General features: G+C 49.3%; 1 protein-coding gene across 8 annotated transcripts in view; it reads left to right on the top strand.

Annotated features, from left to right (window-relative positions):
- Positions 1 to 22,286, top strand: part of MAPT (microtubule associated protein tau) — a 52,944-nt gene that overhangs the window by 27,067 nt on the left and 3,591 nt on the right. For 3 of the 8 annotated variants that reach the window (XM_056362701.1, XM_056362699.1, XM_056362700.1), the window contains 10 exons: positions 1,342 to 1,407; positions 8,005 to 8,060; positions 9,184 to 9,363; positions 10,376 to 10,508; positions 11,131 to 11,181; positions 11,633 to 11,898; positions 15,239 to 15,331; positions 15,479 to 15,571; positions 19,249 to 19,330; positions 19,926 to 20,038. In XM_056362701.1, the coding sequence (XP_056218676.1) occupies positions 1,342 to 1,407; positions 8,005 to 8,060; positions 9,184 to 9,363; positions 10,376 to 10,508; positions 11,131 to 11,181; positions 11,633 to 11,898; positions 15,239 to 15,331; positions 15,479 to 15,571; positions 19,249 to 19,330; positions 19,926 to 20,038 (1,133 nt within the window). Of the gene's footprint in view, positions 1 to 1,341; positions 1,408 to 4,556; positions 5,466 to 8,004; positions 8,061 to 9,183; positions 9,364 to 10,375; positions 10,509 to 11,130; positions 11,182 to 11,632; positions 11,899 to 15,238; positions 15,332 to 15,478; positions 15,572 to 19,248; positions 19,331 to 19,925; positions 20,039 to 22,286 lie in introns of all 8 variants that reach the window. The other 5 variants (XM_056362707.1, XM_056362702.1, XM_056362706.1 and 2 more) reach the window with 5 other exon arrangements.

Below are 22,286 nucleotides of genomic sequence, written 5' to 3' on the forward strand. Positions count from 1 at the left end.
GTGAAGTGGCTAATTTGGCCTGAATGCTCTGTGGGGAATAACGGCACCTGGGCCTGGTTTCCCAGGAAGGGATGGGGGCCTTTCAGAGACAGAGTAAGAAGGGAGTGAGCTGCAGCAGTGCTGTGTGTGTACAAGAGGGGAGGAGCTCCTGGGAGAGTCAGGTCTGTATGTGGAAGAGTGAGTATGTGTCCCCTGTGTGGCAGCCACTGGCTTTTCCTGGAAGCATCAGGCAGGACCTGAGAAAGGTAGTGGGTGAAAATGGGCTTCTGCCAATGCCTGAATGCTGAAACAAGCCCACAGCACTCTCCCTCGGGCAGCCAGATTGTCTATCCTGCATCCAGTCCCCAGGCTGCTGGTGGAGCCCTGGGCTGAAAGGCATAGTGGGTCGCTGTTGGAAGAAGGGTTCGCCAGAGTCAAGAAGATGCTCAATATGAGTTATGCATCTTGCTCAACTTTATTAGTTTCTAACACTACCTATATAAAACCGATACACATGCATATTCATAAAGCAGAAATATAGTTGGTTAGTAGTCTCTAAACACGTGTGGTTCTCACACCCCTAATTATCATGACTAAAATAAGCATTTTATCCATGTAGCTAATTGTGTTGCTGTGCTTCAGCCTTGTAGTTTGTTACTCCCTATTTTCCCATACCGGTCCCTATCTCTCTTGGCCCTGCACCTGCTTTCCCAGCAGCTGTAGCTTGTTACAGCCACGGCCTGTTGGCACAACATAATTACTTGGTCTCAGGATTCAAGAATTGCTGAAGGCTACCTCTCTTGTTAACTTCAGCACAGCAACTTCAGTACAATTCTGATTACAGGCCTATTCTAATACCAGGCCTGGATTGTGCAGATCTTCAGAGATTCTAAGGCCATGCTTCTGCAGCCATTCTTCTACAGGTCGCCTGCTAGCAAGGATGCGCAGTCTCTGGTTCAAGATCTGACTGTACCAGGGAGCCAGGAAGAAGCAGTGTGTCCTGAACTCTTGGTATATAAATCCACAAGTAGGGACATAAATCCACAAGTAGGGCTATAAATCCACAAGTTGCCCTGCTCCTTAACAGCCTGTTTTCTGCACCTCTGCCTGAAGGAGCTTGTACTAACCTGCCACCCAGGACACGTGAGTTGTTGAAACACTCCTCCAGTCTGGTACAGCATGGGCTGAATAGATCTACCTAGATCCATTGTCATTGTGGGTTGATTGCCTTTCTGACACTGCCCTGCTCATAATACAGCGCTGATGGGCAGAATTGACAGTGAGGTAATTCTCCAGATGCATGCTTAAACTTAATTCTTGTTTTGATCATGTTTTTCCCTTCTTTCTCTGAACTGGGACCAGCTGAAGAGGCAGGTGTAGGAGCCACTCCCAACCTGGAGGACCACGCTGCAGGAGATGCTGCTCAAGGTTAGTGAATCATCTGTCACTGGGGTCCAGTTACTGCTACCCACATGTGTGACTGGTTGCTAGTGGCTTGGGAATTGGCTTGGGAATTTTCTTCTGTAATGCAAATGCTCTGCACTGTACGAGCAGTTGGGCTGTTCTCCCTGTTCCTGACAGGGGAGGATCATACATGCTTTGAATGTTCTGACATACTCATTTCAGGGAACTGCAGCTTTTCATGCACCACATTGTCTCTCAAATGACTGAAGCCTTGGTGCTTGTTTGTCCAGTTGCAAAACAGGGCATCCCCCAGGCTAGAAATGGTAATGAACAGAGCTGGGATGGTGCAGTTAGCCAGGAGGAACTGCTCAGTGTTGAACAGTCAGTTTTGGGCCCTGCATGTCACACATCAAATAAGTACATTTGTGTCTCTTTCTAATGTTAAACGTGTCTCAAACCTACTCACTGAAGCCCTGAGTTTTTAACATTATGGGTGTTTTTTTCTCATCCTGGTCTTAGGGATGCCAGGCATGGTGGACAGTGAGTGTTTTTAGAGCATTGATTATGTGACTGCTCAAATGAGCCAAAAAATTATCCAGGGACCTCTTGGCTACCTGGAAGGCCTCTCTTGACTCTGCTCAGTTCAGACTTGATGGAAAACTTCAGGATGAGGTTTTCCCAAAGCACCCAGTGCTGGCTTAATTCTGTTCCCAATGGGGCAGACTTAAGGGTTCAAACTCATTTTGATACTGCTGTCTTGCTAGGACTTACACACCATAATGCTAATTTTGTGTGCTCTTTAAAATCTTAGTTAAACCCCGTTTTGTAAGGTAGTTTTCTGTGCAGTTGCTTGGGCAGCGTCTTTCCTCCTCCTGGCTGCATTAGTGCATTTACAGAAATCCATGTCTTTTAAAGAAGTAAATAGGTCTTTGCGTTTTCAGCTCAGGGCAGAATTCAGTCTTTGCTTTCCAGATACAGATGAGCACAGTTATGTGCAGTCTGCTCCCCACAATCAAAATAAAATCTTTGCTTGCCTGTCCAGTGGTTCTTGGACTAGCAAGTCTTCTGTATTATAAACAGTGGCACCGTTACAAAAAAGAAACCAAGATTATTAGCAGGAGGGCAGTGAGGTTCTCTCTTCTGTCTGCCCTGTTCAGTCTGGTTCTAGCTGCTGTTTCTCACCAGATTTTTCATAAGACCTTTCTGTACCGTCCTGGGATCTTTCAGCTGTCAGATATGGGGACGTGCAGCTAGCTGGAGCTCGGATATAACCTATATATGACATTTCTAGGTTCTTATTTAAATTGTGACTTCCCTGAAAGTGGACTTGTAATAATGTGCTGCTTCCTTTTAATGGCTCTCTTTGATTTGGAGGAAAATGTGATTATCAATACACACACAGTGTCTTGGATATCTCATTACTAGCTACCTTCATTTTTCGTGTTGTGGAATTTGAAAAAACGATCTTTGCAGTGACAGTGGAGTGTGCTAAAATGCTTTTGGAATCTGAGGTGGAGAAGCGCCTTCTGATTCACAGTTTGTGCTGTGCTGACATTCTGCCAGCTCTTGACCTTGTGCTGCACGTTTGCCTCAGAACCCTCAACAGGTCCTGGAGTATGGAAATACAGCTAATGAACTGACTGTCCACATCTCTGCACTGGTGGTTGCTAATGGTCATGCTGTTCATTTGCAGAAGAAATGAGCCAGGATGACCTGCTGGCTGCTGCATAAACATCCCTCAAATCCCTGTGGTTATAAAAGGTGTTTCTTGATGCCACATTTCAAATATTACCTGCCAATACTTGCCAATTTTAAGATTTTTCTGAAACGACAGTTTTGGAGGTCTTTGTGTGGTAGTTTCACTCAACCATTATATTCTCTTAAAATGGGGAGAACGGTGATAAAAGACCAAGTCAGTCTTGACTTCTTTTCTTGTTTTAATTTTATTAATCTACACAAAGCAACAATTGAAATATTAGTACTGAAATGCTCTGATCTAGGCTCTAGTTTATCTGATGAGTGCTCAAAAAGATTGAAGAGTATATGAACCTGAACAAATTCATGATATAAGATGTGAGTTCTTACTAGGGCAGTTGACCTTAAAGCAGTTTACCTATGTTCAGGGTGAATTCTCCATTGCTCAGTGCGTCTTCGCTTCACTTGAATGAAATTCTAACAGAAAAGCTCCAGCTTAACTAGACTATATGGCTTAATGCAGCAATTGTTGTGTGAAATTGTAAAGGTCTGCGTCATGCATGAGATCAGCGATAGAACAGAATTCTCTCTTTTATCCAAAACCAAAACCAGCAACAACAACAACAACAAAAAAAAGATCAGTGTTTCTGTGACCTTAAGTTTTGGGTTTTAAATGTCACACTTTCTACTCTGCTCAAATGGTGGCAGCAGCAGTGCTGGAGATCTCATTAGTCTGAGTGGGTGCACAGTCCAAAATTGCTGTGACGGTGTGGCTACAGCCACGTTTTTGCTTATAGTCCTTTCCACTGAGGCTGTCTGCTCCACTGGCTGTTGAAACACGCAGCAATAAGACAGGAGACATAGAGGTGCCCTTCCCCAAGCTCATGAGCAGTAGAAATGATCTGGAGAACAAAGCACAGATGGTTTGAGCTCTGAGAGGGCATAAATGGCACCATGTCTGCATGAGCATCTCCTGCAAGGGCGGAGAGGACTGTAGGGATTTTGTAAGCCTGTGAAGGAGGGGAGCGTGTCAGGCATGTTTTGTTCAGGCCTTTGAGGCAAGGAGAGGTGGTCACTGACCAGCAAACTGATGGTCCAGTGGTGGTGTTAGATTAGAAAGTGGTATGTTCTTGGCTTCTGAAAATCTTTATAGCTGATCCAGCTCGTAGAGCACGGGTGCAGCAGATGTTGGTTGTTGAACACCCCAGTCACCTCCGAGACCGGGTCCAGGGAGCAGTCTGGTCTCCCGCGTGGTGTGGCTGTCACTGTTTCCAATTCCTGTGGGGATCAGAGTTTCATTAATGGCAAAAGCCACTGTAGAAGTGAGTTACCTGTTCAATGCGGCAGTGTGGGACTTGCTTTAATCCTCTAGACTGATAGTAGAAATCTGTAGTCTCTCTTCAGCATTACATGACTGACTACCTATGTGACATGCCTGTTCTAATTGTTTGCCCATGCTTCATACCCTGCATCTTGAACTCCAGGGGAGCTGAGCTCTCCAAAGCTACAGCCTGGCCCTCAGGAGCATGTAGGAGATGCAATAAAAAAAGAAAGCCAGCTCACAAAGCAGGTAGCTGGGGTTCTTCAGCAGCCTCTTCTGTCGCGTGAAATGAAGGCTACAACAGCAGCTCCCACCAGGATAGAGGTCACCATCCCAATACCCTTGGATATGTATGAAGACTCCAGACCATCTGAAGACAGCAATGAGTTGTGGGATCATCGGGGCAGAGAAGGCATTGGTGTGGTTCCTGCGCTGGGTCGTGATGTGTGCACTGAGGGGCTGGCAGGAGCAGGTGGCCCAGATGACTCCCATATTAAAGATGGGCCATCTCCTTTATATACTAGAGCCCCATTAAAAGAAGATGCCAGTAGACAGGAAAGAGATGAGGACCGTGATATTGATGAAACTTCTGAACAGGATTTGCTTTCCCTGGTGAGGCAGCATGTTTCACCAGGACCTGAAATGGGCTTGCGTCCAGCAACAGCCAAGGAAACTCTTGAAGAATGTGCCTTTGGAGAGAACGAGTCTAAAGATGTCCTCAGAGATGTTCCAAGAGGCGCACTTCTTGTTGAAACTGAATCACACAAAGCAGGAGAGGACCAAGAGGGGAGGAGACAGTCATTGGGTGGTAAAGAAGATACAGCTGTCACCCCGTCAGAGCCTTCTGAAATCATCTCCCAGAAAGAAGCTAAGCCTGGGGAAGGAGAAGATTCTGGACCCTTGCTAGAAACAGCTCAGCTCCCCGCTGAATTAAAAGATGATGTGAAAGACGAAGGTACTCCTTTGGCAGAGGCTGTGCCAGATACAGGAGAACGTCGAACGCCCAAGAAGAAACCTTGTGCCCATGTTGCAGATAAAGCCATCAGTCGTGTCCCCCTCCTAAAAGGTGTGTGCACCGTTTGCCTGCCCTGAGCTCATGTTGCCGGTGGCTTGCTTACAACAAGGCTGCCTGAACCAGTACTTCAGCTTGCTGCCACCTCTTGAATCCTGCTGCTTGGGAGATGGCCTGGACCTTTGCTGTGAACTGATCTACAAAGCGCCACTGCTTCTCCCTCCCTCTCCTTCCTTCTTTAGTTTAATCCTGGATGTCCTGGCATATGTAACAGACCCTTACGCTTCAGTTTTGCGTCCCTTGCATGGTGCTGCCATGTCCCCAGTCATGCTTTGTTCACCTGTTTTTATTTTGACTTCCTTGGATTTGTGGGGTGGGCAGTTTACTTCCCGCCCAGCACCTTCCCAGAGAAGATGAAGACCAGATGAACATTCTTCTGGCATGTTGGAGTGGGTCTAACCTGGTGCACGCTGCAGCTTGTTCCAGCAAGACACATGCCATCTGGTTTGCATGTGTCCACTGTCTGGTCCAATAACTCTTTGCATTGGCATTCCTAAAGAGGAGGGAGGAGGATGAAGGCAGGGAGGTGGCAGGTCTAACCATGGAAAAGGCCTCACGTTGGTCCTGTTTCTTGTAAAACCCACTGCTAACTGCTGTTGGAGGCAAAGTCTGCAGCTAGCCGGACCTTTGCCTGCTGCAGGGCATGTCCAGTGCTCTCACAAAGCATCCAGCTCCCATCTCAGTTCTGGACGGCATGTCCCTGGGTGGTTCAACACAATGGCTGTATTTGGGGTGTTCTGTGGGAGCTGCGGGGGTGTGCGTAGGCCTGGCTCTTGGGTGCATCTAACTGCATGTGCCGCTAGGCTAGGCTAGGCTGGGGGCGCGGTCAGACCCTGGAGCGGCTGTGCTCGTGCAGCAATCTCAGTCTTAGCTGTGCTGGGTGAAAGTCTGAGTTCACCACTGAATGCACGAGCACCTCTGCCAACGGAACAGCTCTTAGACCTTTTCTTGAAGAGCTTTTTTCCACCTTTACTGGGGGGGTCAGAGGGATGTCGGTAGGGGCTGTGCTCAGTGGGCAAAGGCAGGTTTGGCAGTGAGTTGTGTTAATAAGCTGGGGCAGGAGGACACACGTTAAAATCTGATGGTGTCTCACCGTGTTGTACCTCAGCTCTGGCTCTCCAGGGCCTGGCCTGCGGAAAGCTCTGCCTTTCATCCCAGTGCAGCATCCCAAAAGCTGGCTTGGCTGCTTCCATTAGCCAGGAAATGCTGCTCTGGTTTGCAGCAGACAGTGTGCTCTTCACTGTGCAGGGTTCATCAAGAAATTGTTGATGTAGCTTTTTCCATTGGAGCTAAAGCTCATAACACATTTCTTGTTGTTCACTACTTAGTAAGCCAGTGGGAAGCTTTGTACATGTGCTGCAGGGCATTGGCATGGCTTGTGGCTCACATCAGAGCCTGAAAACAGTGGTGGGTTGGGGATACATTGCCCGGAGTCAACCAGTTTCTGATTCAATAGGAGGAATTTCTTTAATTATTTAATGGTCTTTTCCTTCAAAGACGGAGATACTTTGTGGCTGTTCAGCTCCAGCCTTGCTCCATTCTAAAGTTTTAACTGAATGGGGGAAGGGCAGTGCATGCAGCAGCTCTGGGAGTGACTGCTGGGATGCGTCAGTGTGGGGTTAACAACATGGTTCATGTCACTGGGAAAGGGCTGACCCCCAGGACAAGTTTCCAAAATGCTGGGGAGAATATCAGCTGCTCTTCCTCCCAGATTAGGGAGGAATTAGCTGAAGACAGGGAAAAAAGGCTTTGTTATGAGTGCCTTATAGTACAAACGTTACTTCCTCCCTGTGTCAGATCTCCTGATTAGCAGTACTGCAGTCTGTTGTGCTTGTAGACTAATGGGACAGAGCACTGAAATATTGTCAGTCACAGTAAGCTTGATATGAATCAAGCAGAACAGCAGCTAAAACCTTAAGACCCTGCAGGGTCTAATCCAGATCAAAGGTGCACTGGCTGCTGGGGAGGCAGAAAGCAGTGTCGGGAGAGATGGGAGTTAACAACAGCCAGGTATAAAAGTGCTTTGCAAAGCTAACACACTGAACAACAACTTCAGTTGAGATCATGGGCAACCTGGTGCTGCTAGGATTGGGACATCCTTCAATTTCAGTCTTTGTTTATATGACTTGTTAGAACCAATGGGTGTTTTAGAGAGGGAGACCCATGCTTAGGGTTGAAGAGAATTGTTGAGTCCTAAAATGAGCAGATGCTACTGGAACTGAGTGCAAATCTAGGCAAAATGGTCTCATACAAACCTTGTTGAGTGTGTCTGATGCTCCAGTGATGACTAATGCATGGTTGCCTGTGCACAGGATAATCTTTTAACCCAGAAAGAACATGTTTATGGTGTGGAAGTATTTCTGCAAGAAATGAGTGACTTTTTAATATTTCTAAGAACAGTATTTAATTTAAAGGGAAACAGGAACAAGGAACACCCATCCACCATGCATGTTGCTATAGCTCAGGCATTATCATCGCTAGAGTTTACTGACCAGTCCCAAGAAGTCTAACTCTGTGTGTTCCTATTTGTCAGGTCGTATTGACGGCAAAGAAAAGGAAGGGACTGAAGCTGAGGAAAAGAAACCGAAGGTAAGCTTAAAAAATAAAACCAGAGGTGACATCAGCCCACTAAGTGCTGTGCATGTTCCTGACTCCCTCTCCAGCCCTCCTGGCCTGCTCTTGTGCCTCTTAGGAAACCTTGCCATTATTTTCCATTCTTCCATCCGTATTTCAAGAGTGGTTTTATTTTTGCTTCCCTCCCCCTGGTTTGGATGGTGCAATCCATGGTGATCTTTGAGGACAAGGAAGCAAACCAAATCTAAATCATGGGGTTGGGTGGGTGGTTAGAGTAATCATTTTCTCAGCCTGAGTCCAGAAAGCAGACAGTTGACTTTTCTGGGGCAAACTGGTGCAAAAGCAAGCTCAGACCCGGGTTGGACTGTACTGGGAGCAAGAAGCTAACAGTGAAAAGAACAAGACATGCAATTAAAAATTAATTTAATTTTAATCTGTGCCTTGCAGATGCTGTGTTCTGGGTGAGGAATAGAGTTTAATAGTGGGTAGATTTCAGATGTTTAAAGATATCTGTCACACTGCTAATTTGGAGCACGTTTAGTTCAGCTGACCATTAGCCTGGCTAGTGCCTGGGTGAGATAATGGAGGATCTGCTGGACAGTTCAGCGGGTCAAGAATTAAAGGTGATTAATATAATTGCTTTCAAACAATGTGAAACCGGGTCTTTCTCTAGGGAGGTTTGGCAGGGTTGTGTGAGGCTAGGCATTTGACATGATACTAAGTAACTGGCTAGATAAAAACCAGTGACCCATTACTGACAAAGGAGGTGTGATGGGGTTAGAGTTTTGGAGTAGATAAAGCAGTTCAGATGGTAAAACGTGCCAGTGGTGTGGAGGGCAGTGGCAAGGGCAGGCTGTCACAGGGCTTGGGTATTGCTGCACCCTGTGGGAGGAATAGAGCTGAGGTATCCCATACTTGCCAGCGGCGCAGCAATGGGACTGCAGCAGTGCCCTGGGCCCTGCAGCTCTTGCCCAGCTGTGTGCTGCAGGGAGAGGGCAGTACCAGCCATCGTCTGTCTGCACCCCGTTCTGTATTGCACCTTCTAATCCTATTTATTGTCAGTGATCCCCTTTTGTTTCTCTCCCATACTGATTTTTTGTTGTTGTTGTTCCAATTTTATTTTGTTTCCATGTTTAAGAAATCCTCACCTTCCACTGCCAAACCCCCAGGCGATAGACCCTCCATCCCCCCCCAACAACACACCTCCTCTAGCACAATCCCTTCGAAAACACCCTCCAGCCCTGCTTCCACCTCTAAACGAGTCTCTTCTGTCACATCCCGACCTGCCGGTACAGGAATGCAAGAAACGAAAGTCAAGGTAAGGAAATGGGATGTGAACAAGGCAAAGCTGCCTCAGGCAATACCTTAAGGTATTCCTGGCAGGTGTGATCGATAGTGCTTGGCTGGGCAGTGTCTCTGTGTCCCATTCAGTGGTGGGAGTGGGATGTGCTTCCCCTTCACCTTCCAGTGGCCATGGCCAGCCTTGGCTCCAGTTTTGCTGTTTGAAGCAACTGGGTCCGTCTCACCAGCATGTAGGCCCCTTGCTCTGCATTACAGCAAAAATAGCTCATTGCTGCAGGGTGTTACCTGGTCTCCCTGAGGTATTCCCAGGTCCCTTTATGCTCTTTCTTGTTTTGCGGCTTTATGCTGGTTTTATGGGTGCGTTGGCTGTAAACAGCAGATGTGTTTGAAATGTTCCGGAGCCAGATCTGCCAGGTGCTACACAGGGAATAGGAAATGCACACACCTCCGTGTCTTATTCCACAACGTGAAAAGTAGCTTGGCGTTGCCCTTTGTGGTGTTTGGTCATACAAATACAACTGTGGTGAGGGAAAGAGCAGAGATTGCAGGTCACAGGCAAGGGGATATGGTTTTACCATGATAGGGATTGTGATGGCTCTGCTCTGCTTCCCTGCTGCCTTGGGACCAGTCAGCTTGTAAATTTTCACTTGCATGTTTTTTGTGAGCTTTTGTACACAGACCAGCGTTAGAAAGTCATCAGAAATAGGCTGTGTTAGTTTATAGATGTGGGGAGACTTTTCTGCAAGATCAGAAGACAATAAATAGCATATTGCTATTTATGTGCCATTACAGTACATGTTGCAGCAGTGCATTACAGGTGGGGATAGAGGAGGTGCTTCTCTGTGTTTGGAGTCTGGCCCTGGGTCCCTGAATGCAGCCTCTGGTCCAGTCAATGGATTTATTTATCTTCTGTACAAAATTTTAGCAGAGCAGAGGAAACAAAATGATCATGGCTCTGATCCATGAGGGGCGATAGCCCATCCCTGGGTAGATCCCCCTGCATCAGCCTTTCACCCTTGCATCCCCAGGGCCCGGAGATGAGAGGTGGCACGAAGACAGCCACACCACGGTCTGCGGCAGGGCAGGCTCAGAGGAACTCGACCAATGCCACGCGCATACCAGCAAAGACGCCCACGGCCCCCAAGACACCTCCCAGCTCCGGTATGTGATGGCAAGAGTGGTGTGCTGCTGCCTTCCCATGGTGTTGCTGACTCTGGAGGCTCTGCTTTGGTGGTGCTCCCAGGCTCTCCGTGCAGTTATGTGGAAGTAGTGAACAAATTTGCGCCAGTGCAAGGGCACGGCCAGCAAGCGGAGGTCTGCGTGGCAATTCGGAGCTGCTCAGCCTTGTCACGGGGCTGTGGGTGCGGAGCTAGGGATGATTCCTCTGAAGTGAACCTTTGTGGATGCTGCTTTATCTGCTCTGTTCATGTAGTTGCCAGTGTGTAGGAGAGGGCAGCTGCTTTACCCCTTTGGGATTTCCTCCAGTTTGGAAGATTTAGGCAGCTCCATTTTTTTAATCTATCTATTGCTTTTCTCTTGACGATATTTCACAAAGACCCAGGGGCAAGAGGATCAGTTCTTCGATTGCAGGAATGGGGGTTAGCCCATTATTCTCAGAGAAGAAAACCCCAGAAAGCATCAGGCATTGTGAATTTCCATTAAAACTGTGCATTCCACTGAATATATATATTTTTTTCATACTTAACCAGAGCTGCACAAAACCTTAAATCAGTTAAATTTCTGGCTTTATTATGTTTAAGCATCTTTCTCATTCATTAAACAGGCAGAAAGGAGCAGAAAAAACCACCTCCTGCAGCAGCGAAGTCTGAAAAAGGTGATGTTCAAGGGTTTTCTTTTCTTCTTCCATTTCTTTTCAAACTGGGGACAGTTCTAAGCTGCTCAGTGATCAGCCTTACTTAATTACATAAAATAATTTTGTAAAAATGCTTCCAAATTTCTAATAGAAAAGTGGTTTTGTTTGAGTATGTTTTGTCTGTAATTTGACATGGATGCTAATGTCACACTCAGGTGGGGAGTCTCACCAATGATCCAGACAATGAAGACCATCTTCCTTCTGAGATACTCAGAAATTGTCTTTAATCACAGTTCTCACTTCAAAATGAAGTAGAAGAAAGTGCAGCCATCTCCCCCCAGATGGTGGTCTGCACTGGGAGTAGTGGGTGGGCCCCAGGGCCAGGCAGATCAACCCTATAAAGTCAGGCAGTGAGTGAGGGTTGAGTACCCAGGTTGCTTACCCTGTGCTTGCCTCCCTCTGCAAACCTCAGGTGAGCAGCCAAAGTCTGGAGACAGAAGCGGTTACAGCAGTCCCGGCTCCCCCGGGACTCCAGGCAGCCGTTCCCGCACTCCCTCTCTGCCCACCCCACCAGCCAGGGAGCCCAAGAAGGTGGCAGTGGTTCGCACACCACCGAAATCTCCGGCATCTGCCAAGAGCCGCATCCAGCCATCAGCCGCACCCATGCCTGATCTGAAAAATGTGAAGTCCAAAATTGGCTCAACTGAAAATCTGAAGCACCAGCCCGGAGGTGGCAAGGTAAATGTGGATTCTGCTTTCCAGGGACCTGTCTGTAGGGACAGTGGGTGTTTGATGCTTCATCTGGGAGGGGAGAGCCCTCCCTGGAGCAGCAGCAGACCAGCTGTGGCCGCAGATACAGCAGTGGGCAGCCGAGCTTCAGCTGATCTCCAGCCTGATTCTGATTTTAATTTTTTTTGCGTTGATTGGGTTGGATGCTTGTCCTGAAATTGCTTGCCTGGCTTAGTGCAGTACAGCTGTCCCGCAGAGAGGACTGCAGGGAGCTCGTGATGTGGCTTTCGTGGAGTGGCACATCAGTGTATGGACTGGCTGCCAGGGGAATGACATTCCCTCGTGGTGTCCGGTTAGGGAGAGCAAATTGTGACCTGCAGCCCTAAAGAACCACAGGATCAGGGTTGTATTTCTGTATTCTATGCTGTGTGATCTGGAGCAGTCCCTTCAGTGCTGCCTCTGCCTCTTCATTAGCAAGCAGACAGGGTGGTCTCCTCCCTGTGAGGGTCCCAGGCTCGGCACATTTTTCGGGAGGTTGTGATTTTGGATCCAACTCTGTTGACAAGGTTTTGGATTGCATTCTGCAATCAGGCACTGCCTTGCTACATAGTGCAGTGTGGCATGGACAGAACTGGTAGCACTCTTATCCTTTCCACCGCTAGTACTTTTCACTCCTAGAGAGGCAGTTTCATGAGCAGCAAAGTGAACTGCATGCTCCAAGTGCTTGGGAATGAGGGTCTCGTGTTAAATTTTGCAAGCCCAGCAGAGGAGAGTTTGGGTGAGGGAGTGGTGTGAGCCAAATCATTTGTGCAGCCCCAGGAGCAGCAGTGTGCAGTTACACGGCTCCAGCAGTGGTGTTGGCTGCTCAGCACCCATCCGAGCCTCTCTGCGCTGCTCCATTGCACTGTGTGGCCCTGTCCCTGTGGCTTTTATAAAATCCTCTTTGCTGCGTGGGTGGAGACATGAACGCATCTGGTTCTTCTGTTGGTGAAGGCCCAGCGGATCTTATACAGATGTTAAATGGCAGAACCAGTGCAGTCAGAGGTCCCTGTGTGCTCATGCTTGCCTGCCCCAGGGGGGGAACGCTTGCAAACCTTGCTCTGCAGCTGCTAATGCAACAGAGCTGTAACAAATCTTCCCCGAGTGTGATGCATGCCATTTTGTGCAACTAGGTAACTCCGTGGCTCTGAAGGTTTGACTTTGGCATGGGGGGAAGCTGTGAGATGGCTTCTCTTCACCACCTTAAATAGCAGTGTGCTTTTCCATTTCCTTATGTGCATTTTTTGCTGTGGCTGGCAATTTATTGGACAATGCATATTTTGCTTTGTGCTAAAGTCCAGGAGGGCTCTGGAGCCTGGGCAGGGCTGTTCTGGCTGTTGGTCATGAGCAGAGCAGCACATGTCTTTCCAGCTGCCCGTGTCCCAGGGCCTCAGCCCTCCTGCCTGCTTAGCACAAGGCATAAATTTTTCCTGCCACCCTGACAAAACACTGTTCTTCAGGGATTTTAGAAGGAACCCTTCCGTTTACTATAAATTAATTAAATTGTTTGCTCATTCTTTTTAATCCAGCTTTTACGAGTTCTTTTTTCTCTCTTTGCTTCTCTGTCAGGCAACATGTTTATTGTTGTCATTGAAAGAGTAAGAACAGCTGAATTTGGGACAGTTCATTGCTCTTTGCAGGGGAGAGTGGCTGGATGCTGTTGGGGATTTTGTAGGACACGATGCTGCTCTTACCAGAATGGTTGCAGCTGGAGCAGAGGGAGCTGATCCCCCAAGTTTGATTCTAGGGTGGCTCTTAGAAGATGGGTCTGGAGCCTGCTCTCTGCACAGATTTCAGACCCCCAGCCTAGGGAAGCAAAGGTACATGGGGCACCCATGCCCAGCAGTCAGCCAGGCCACATCTCTTCCAGTGTTTCTGCATTGTCTAAGCAATTTTGTTGTTGCTGGATCACGGAATACTGCTCTGGCAAAGCCTGGTCTAGCAGAACTGGGTCCTGATTTGCAGGATCAGTTGATGTGAACTGGGAAAATGATGCTGGGGGCATGTGTTGGCCTTGGCGCTTCTCATGCTAAAGAGCCAGGATATAGCGAGGAGCTCTCCTTGCAGCAGCATGCCGGGAACATGCTGAAATGGAGGGTGAGGTTGCCCGCTCAGCCCACTCTGTGGACGTTGTCATCCAGGGACTGCATGTGCAGTGTGATGTGACACTGCTCTCTTGCAGGATGCTGTGTCTTTTTCCTTCTCATGAGGGTTGTGCTTCAGACAGGGTTTCTCCTGAGGGAGGGCAGGCCTGTGTGCCTGCTGGTTTTTACCTGCATTTACCTCTGGTTTATACTTGCGTAGGTTGTAAGGCCACTGCAGTCCATGTAGGAGAAGGAGCAGGGATTGTCTTCATCTTTGTGTTGTCTGGAGTAGCTGCTCCTCTGTGTGTGGTCACTCCAGCATAGGTGCCCTTATAAAAGCCAAACAGGGAAGACAAGCCCTAAATGGAAACAACTTCATTAGTCCAAAAATCTGTGTGGTGGAGAGGGCAGGCAGGCTTTGGAACTGAAGGGTGAAGTTAGGGTGTGTGGTTCCCCTGTGGCACCAAGCCTTTTCCAGCCTCCCTCCCACCCGCGATGGCGTTGGGAATATGCAGTAGAGCTGCTGCCTTTGGGGGTGGTCTGTGCTGTCCCTTTCATCTCATCTGTACAGGAGTTAAGAAAACTGCAGGCATGGGACTGCATCCCTGGCAGCATTTGCTTTTTCTCTTTGTAACTCTAGAGGGAGTTTGAGCCCTGAACAGCACAGGGCTCAGGCATCCTCTCCCAGATGGTGCTGGACGCGCAGCTCCTGCTCTTCAGCCTCCTGCCCTGGCCAGCTGCACCAGTTTGCCCAGTTTTCTCAAGCTGCTGAAATGTGAGGCCACGTGTATCTGTCCTAGAGGGGGGAAACATGCTGCCTGGCAAGGGAGATGCAGCTGAGCAGGCATTTTTCTCTCAGCTCCATCCTTCCTCCTTCTACTGGCTCTGCAGAAGCTGAGTCTCAGACTGCTGGTGCCTTCCAGCATGTTTGCTGCCCAGCGAGTTCCCTGTTTTGTTCAGTGAAAGAAAACAGGGTGAGCTGGCTCTTTTGCTAGTGTTTCTGGCCTGGAAACCAGGGCTGCCTTGCTAGCCAGACATGTCCAATCTCTAGCTATAACCTGCCCAGCTCCATCTTCACTTTCCAGCCTGTGTGTAGACAAATCTGTGTGGCAAGCCAGAGATTCTCCTCTGGCACTGGAAGGCAGGCTCCTGGTTTTAGTGATATAACACATGGTCAAGCTGCAGATGGTCATGTTGTTTCTCACACTCTTTTCTGGCTACCAAAGGTGCAGATTATTAATAAGAAGCTGGACTTTAGCAGCGTTCAATCCAAGTGTGGCTCAAAGGATAATATCAAACACATCCCAGGAGGAGGCAGTGTGAGTACCTTCACACTTTCAATGCACTATAATAGTTCTTATAATAAGTGGCATGTTGTATACACTAAACTGCCAATGCTATCTGCAGCGACCCTGCCGTCAGATAGCTATTGGTGACGTGCAATGACTCTTTTCTGGCTACCAAAGGTGCAGATTGTTAATAAGAAGTTGGACTTTAGCAGCGTTCAATCCAGGTGTGGCTCAAAGGATAATATCAAACACATCCCGGGAGGAGGCAGTGTGAGTACCTTCACACTTTGAATGCACTGTAACAATCCTTATTATTAGTGGCATGTTGTATACACTAAATCGCCAATGCTATCTGCAGTGACCCTGAGATAGCGATTGGTGACGTGCTGTCATTTAACCCCATTAACCCAAAAGACATGGTTAGATGAACCTTAACAAGTCCTGTACATGCCTGACATGGACAGAACTAACTGACCTGTGTAGAAACCATGTCTGTAACAAACCATCCCGTTAACTCGAAGGTTTTACACTACCTGGAAGGCTTAATGCCTCATTGTCTGCAGGATGGGTCGCCTCTAGCAGACGGTGATGTAGTTGCTGATGCAGTAGGTGGATAGATTTATAAGCAAATGCAGTCTTTGTTGCTTAATGTACTGCTAAATTGCACGTGACTCTGCACAATATGTGAAAGTGCAGTTTCCTGCCCATTCCCATCAGGCAAGTATGATCCGTGCAAATACTAAGCATCTCCTTGCTAGTAAATGTGTTTGGCAGTGCCCATGGAGGCTGAGTCTAAAGTAATATTGAGTTAATCGATTTGAATGCTGGCATTTCCAGCCATTCCCAGATAAATAGCTGGACTCAGCTTTCAGTTACTGTGCCAGAAACCTGGAGAAATTCCACAGAGGTTGACAGATTTACACCAGTCTCTCTGGAGAGTTTGGGTCCAGGAAAGATGAGGGACCAAGGAAGATGCATCACTGAGACCCCAAACAGTGCAGCCCAGGGTCTGCAGGTGCCCAGTCTGCAGCCATCTGAGGAAGCTATTTGGTGCCTCTCAGATGTCCCTGATGGATTTTCTTTGTGCTGTTTTTGATCTCTGTGGATGCTCTCCCTGAGAAACTGAGCATTGCAGAGGGCTTGGCACGTAAACACTGGGACCAACTGGGTTTGCAACCTCCGTCTTAAATTTGGTGTCATTCTGTGTTTATTTAATGGGCCAGAGGAGCTGCTTTGCAGAGGTCAGACCTCTGTGAAGCAGGTTCCCTGCTTGTTCTGCTCTTTCTTACCCCAGGGTTCTGTACTGGCTGGACTGCCTGGTGCGTGGTGGTCCACTTGTTATGGCAGGGGTTAGTGTTCATCACGAATCATCTGTGCTGTGGCTGGTAATTAGCTTCAGCACAGGGTGGTGAGCTCATCCTTTTCTCCACTGAGAGCTCACACCATGGGCAAGCGTTTGCAGCTGTAGTGGGTTAAGAATTATCTGGATTTTTGGCTGGAGGTTGTCATCCCTCCCCAGGCTCTGCCAGCAGTGAAAATTGTGTGATTGCTGCCTGGCTGCATTGACTTGGAAAGCAGCAGCTCAGCTCTGGGTGCGGGTGCTCGGACCAAAGCCATGTGCTGACGTGGCTGGAGCATGGCTGCGCAGGCTGTGGGGGGCAGCAGAGCTGCGCCTTGGGGCTCCTCTGATAGAGGGGCAACAAAAGACCACCTGGGTTCGATGGCTGTTGCACCTTAATCCTCCATGACGCTGTCAGCAGCGACGGCCTGCCCAGCCGTTACTGCTTCAAGAGGAGTGAACTGTTGCTGCAGTAACCTGGGGTTGGTTGTTTTTTTTTTTTTTTTAAGCCAGTGGATGCTCTGACAAGGTGATGCATTAGGCAGAAGTTGACCTAAGTGTTGCTGATGCTGAGAGGTGAGATCCCCAGGTCTCTGGCACTGGTGTTTCCTAGGCAAGCAGCTCTGTGCCCATTTTACGTGCTCCCCAGCAGGATGGTAAGGGTTAATGGAGTCCTGTCTGTGAAAAAAGGGAACTGGAATGAGAGCAGAAAGTGTTTCAATTGCTGATTGCTTGCTCTGGAAATGGGAGGTCTTCCCAGTCCCCTGTCTCAGGGGTGCCCAAATTGTTGGTAGGCCCTTTGGGGTCACGGCTGGGATTAGGAAGGCGCCAACTCTCTTTTTGGGGTCTGTTTCCTCCTTTCCAACTGAATCTAGCGCTCTTCCTGCCCAGTGCATTTTGTGATCTTTCCCCAGCACTGCCTTCATGTCTGTGTCTTCGATGTGCTCCCAGACCCTGGGGCGGTTGTTTTTCTCCCCTCTCTCTGTCTCCACTCTCTGTCAAATGTGCCTTTTGGTATGTGTGAGCATCGGAGACAAGGCAGGCCCGCATGCACTGCGCGCTGGCTCCACGTGGGTGGGACCATGGCACCAAGCCTCTGTTCCCCCCTCCTTTTCCTGGCTGCATGATGGAGGGGGGGAGTGTTGCTCGGTGGTGTGCGCAACCGTGGTCCAGCACCTGGCTCTGAGGGTGACGGAGCCGGTGGGCGTGGGGCTAACATGAGAACTGAAGGATGCACCATCAACCCGGGGCTTTTGAGTCAGCACAGGGTGCTCGGATGTGATGGAGAGCGGTGGCTGCGGTGAATCCTTTGTGCTGGCTTCCAGCCACGTTGGTCCGGAGGCTGCCTGGCTGCTTGAGGAGTCAGCTCCTCTGCAAAGGTCCCTTTGCTGACACATCCTTCCTGAGTTCTGTGAGAGCAGCACGCCCACCATGGTGCTTGGTGAAAACACAGAGAGCAGCGTATACTCCCCTTGAAATCCAGCTATTGCTGAGAGCCAGACATTTCCCAGTGAGTAAGAACCAACCTTGAGGTGTTGATGATCTGATTTCTCCTGCGCTGCCCCACTAACTCCGGCAACAGCTGATTCACACACAGGTGTGAGTCCAAAACCAGGGTCCAAGGTAATTTCTGGGGATATGGGGATGTTTTCTCACTCTCTTGTCTCCTGCTCCTGACGTAGCTGGTGGGTGTGTGCTGTGGTTTGCTGTCCCTGACACGCCTTATGGTTCCAGACCTCTCCGGTCACTGGTGTTTTCCAGTGTGGTGTTTAACGGCTAACGTAACCACTAAACAGCTCCACGTTAACTGTTCCTTGTGTGTGCGTCTCGTGTAACCCAGTTGTCCGTGCGCAAGAGGCCGCCGGCCCCACACCCAGGCACCCCCCAGCGCCGTGGCTGGTCTGTGAATGGGGCGGGTTTAAGTGGAATTGCTGGAGCCCCTGTTCAGAGACATAATGGGTAAAGCAAATAAAAACCAGCATAATATCATGAAATACTGTTGTGGTTCAATATACTATAATTGCCATTTTAATTTATATTATGTGAACTCCTGCCAGATATTTAGACTTTGGTTTGCCTTTTTTTTTTTTTTTTTTTTTTCCCCCCCCTAAACCCTTATTTCCATTGCAGCATTTTTCAGAAATGCATATTTTGGTCACTCTTTTAAAAGTTCTGTGCACATTGATCATTTCTGTTCTTTCAGTTTTTGTGGACATAAGCTTTATGTTTTACACCAGAAAAGGTATTTATTTTTTACGTTTTCTCTCTGGTATATCTCCTCCTTTTGGATGATGTGTATGCAAATCTTAATTAATTACCACTCCACTCTCTCTCTTACTTAAGCACTTTACAATTGCCTCTACTTCCCCCCTTCTGTGGAGAGGTGATCTTCTGCATGCTGACTTTTGTTAAGAGAGGCTGCTGCACACGGGTATTAATGATCTCCCATTTCTGATGACAGTTTCTTTTGTATTATTAATCTTACTGGGGTTTAAGCTGTCCTTTCCCTTGAATCCAGATCAGGTGCTGCTGTGTGTTGTGCCTCCCCCTCCCCAGGTTGCCTGTGGTGGCAGTAAGCTCATTGCTTTTTTCTTTCTCATACGGACAGGTTCAAATCGTTTACAAGCCAGTCGACCTGAGCCATGTGACATCCAAATGTGGTTCCCTGGGCAACATCCATCACAAACCAGGTACCCTTTGGCTCTGCGGCTTCTGGCAGCACCGGGTGCTGGTCCTTGGAGCTTGTGGGCTGTGTTGCGGTGTGCGTCTGGAGACAGGGAGAGGGTTGGGGGAGTGAGGGGAGCCACGTGTAGCAACTGGGGCATCAGAGCAAGTCCTGGGATGCTAGACACTGTTCCCAGCTCCGTCACTTCCAGACCCTCTTCATTCTGCCTGACCACTCGGCAGTAGGGGGGTGGGACCTGGTATCTGTGGACACCCTTGTCTGGGCCGACACATCGCTGTACGTGGGAATTTTTAGGAGTAAATAGGAGGGGCTGCTGGTGTTCAGGGGAGTAAGGTTAGCTCCCTGCCCTTGGTTCTGTAAAATGTTGGGCTGTCTGTCAGCTCTGCACAGCATCCTCCGGAAGGTGTCTACTCTGGTTCCCATTTGCCCTGGCTTCCGAGTTTCCCAAAAAGGGGTCCCTCTCGCTGCTGTTCTCCTGGTCCTTACCCGCTGCTCAGCCTCAGAGCGCTTTGGCTGAGCCACCTCTGACCTCAGCGCTTTCTCTCCAGCCTGCCCTGGCTGGCGCAGGAGCTAACCCAGCTTGTCCTCTTCTCTTCCAGGCGGTGGCCAGGTGGAGGTGAAATCTGAGAAACTGGACTTCAAAGATAAGGTGCAATCGAAAATCGGGTCCTTAGATAACATCAGCCACGTCCCTGGAGGAGGAAATAAAAAGGTAAAGGGGCACTGGGTCGAGAACAGGCATGCTGTTCTGTGCAAGAGACTGCCCTGTGAGCAGGCGTGCAAGCAAAGAACGGTCGGCCTGGACTTGGAGAAGGTTCTCCTCACGCAGCTCATCTTTAGGCCACGGCCTCTCCTCTCTGCTTACCTGGCAGCACTGCTTCCCCAGTGCTTGAACCATTTGCTGCCCGTGCTCTGGCGTGGTGTGGGCTCTGTACCTTGTCCTTCAGAGGACAAGAAGCGCCCTGCCCAGGGACAGGCTGTTCGGCTGCTGCCCACACAGCCAGCTTGCCTTCCTGCCAGCGGCTTGCTGAGGCGGGCAGAGCCCCGGGCTCCTGGGCTGCAGTTGCCGACCTGGAGGAGATTTGCTGTGGCAGAGCTGTGAGGACAGCAGTCTGTCCCCTTCCTGGCCTGTGGCCACCTGGACGAGTGTGACTGTGAGCCGTGTCCTGTCCCGTGGTTTCCTGCTCTTTCTACTGTTCTCTGAAGTTTGTGCAGAAACATGTTTGCGCCTCAGACCTTTCGTTAAGGGGTGCCACTGCCAGCAGCTGCTTTTGCACTCGCATTGCCGATTACTGCCAGTGGTGTGGCACAAAGCTGGCAGCTCAGGGTGCTGCAGTAGGTGTTGGCTCCCCAGTGGAAGTGTGGAGCATTAAAGGCTTAGCTTTATTCAGGAAAGGTGACGCTGCAGTAGGCTGTCACTTCAGAAGAAAGGTGTTCTCTGCTTACTTCAAGTCTCAGTCTTAGCCGAGACTGACTTGAGGACTCTGTAGGGAGTGGTGTGCGTTTGGGAGGATTTAAATTGAAAGAAAAAAGCCAATCAGGTCAGGTGAAACACTGAACTGGGCGTGAGCCATTCCTGCCAGAGGCTTTGATAGTGACTTCGCAGTAAGTCTTAGCTGAGTAAAACACCTCTCCAGCCTCGCTTCAAGGACAGCCAAGTCCCTTGCAGGCAGGGGAGCAGGGAGCTCAGGTAAGCACAGCTGAGACTCCAGCCTGGTGACATACATGGCTGAATTTCTCCGGGGAAATGGGTTTTATCTTGCTTGTTTTTCAAACCCTTTTTTCTCAATGGAAGGGAAAAGTTGTGTTTCAGCTCCTGTATTCTGGCACTTTGTTCTTGGCCACGTTTTCTCTGTGCACCTCCCAGTTCTTCATCTCCCAGCGGTGTGTGGGCCTCTGAGGGATCGCTTGACTTCCTTACCCTTCTCTCACTGCTGCTATGCATCAGACTGCCCTGTGCTTCTCTAAGCCCATTTTCATCATTTTTATGATTACAATGATGATTCTTTCATATCCTGGCACATTCACTGGGCCGTAGTTTGAAGAACTTGCCCTTTGGAGGGGGAATTTATTTGCAAGGGTGTGACCCAGCAGTGGCATCACCTGCGTCAGCCTTCCTGTGTGGCAGTTGCCTGTACCCTGCCTAAATCCACATCCACACCTGGAGGAGCTTGTTGGTGTAACCTGAGTTCATGTGCTGCCTCCGATTGTTTCCCTTGTCCAGCCCGTTGCCACTCGCACCAGGGACCATCCCCAGGCAGGGCTGCTCTGGGGCGGGACACTCTGCTTACAGGGAGGGGACAGGGCATGGTTGAGCTCCATCAGCCCTCCACGCAGAGTGGCTGTGGGTGGCTCTGCTGCCCCTTCCCCGGCCTTTCCCATGTCCCCAGTCCCCTCGTTGCTCTGTGACACAGAAGATGCAGATTTGGACATACAGTCTACAGCTCCTCAGCCTGAATGTAACGAACTGAACATGAGCTCAGCCCGGTTCAGGTACTACTCTTGCATCGGGTCTCCTGTGGGGAGCTGGTGTGCTCCGTGCTCTGCCGAAGTACCTGTGCCGGCAGCATCTGCTCTCCTTTGTGGCACAGGGAAGGCTTTCCTCCCTGTCTCCAAAGGCAGCTGCTGTTCTTCCTATGAGTCAGTGAATGGCCCTGTTTTTCAGATCTTTTTCTCCCCAATTTTCTATTTCTTTTCTTTTATTTTTTTTTTGTCTTTTTCCTTCTGGTTGACATTTATTAGATCTTGTTTTTTGTTGCTGATGCATTTTTTGCACCCCACCGCCCTGGGCGGGTTTCTTCACCTGTAGAGAGAGAAAGGCAAGGAAGACAAGACCTGTCCCCAGCCTGCTCGGACCCCGAGCCCAGACCCCGCTGGGCTCCAGGCCCTGGTGCTGGAGCCACCCACCCCCCCGGAGAGCCAGCTCCCAGCCTTGCACTCGGCTGAGGAGGGCACCAGTA

Source organism: Falco biarmicus, chromosome 17 (genome assembly GCF_023638135.1).
Source record: "Falco biarmicus isolate bFalBia1 chromosome 17, bFalBia1.pri, whole genome shotgun sequence".
Classification (NCBI taxonomy): Eukaryota; Metazoa; Chordata; class Aves; order Falconiformes; family Falconidae; genus Falco; species Falco biarmicus.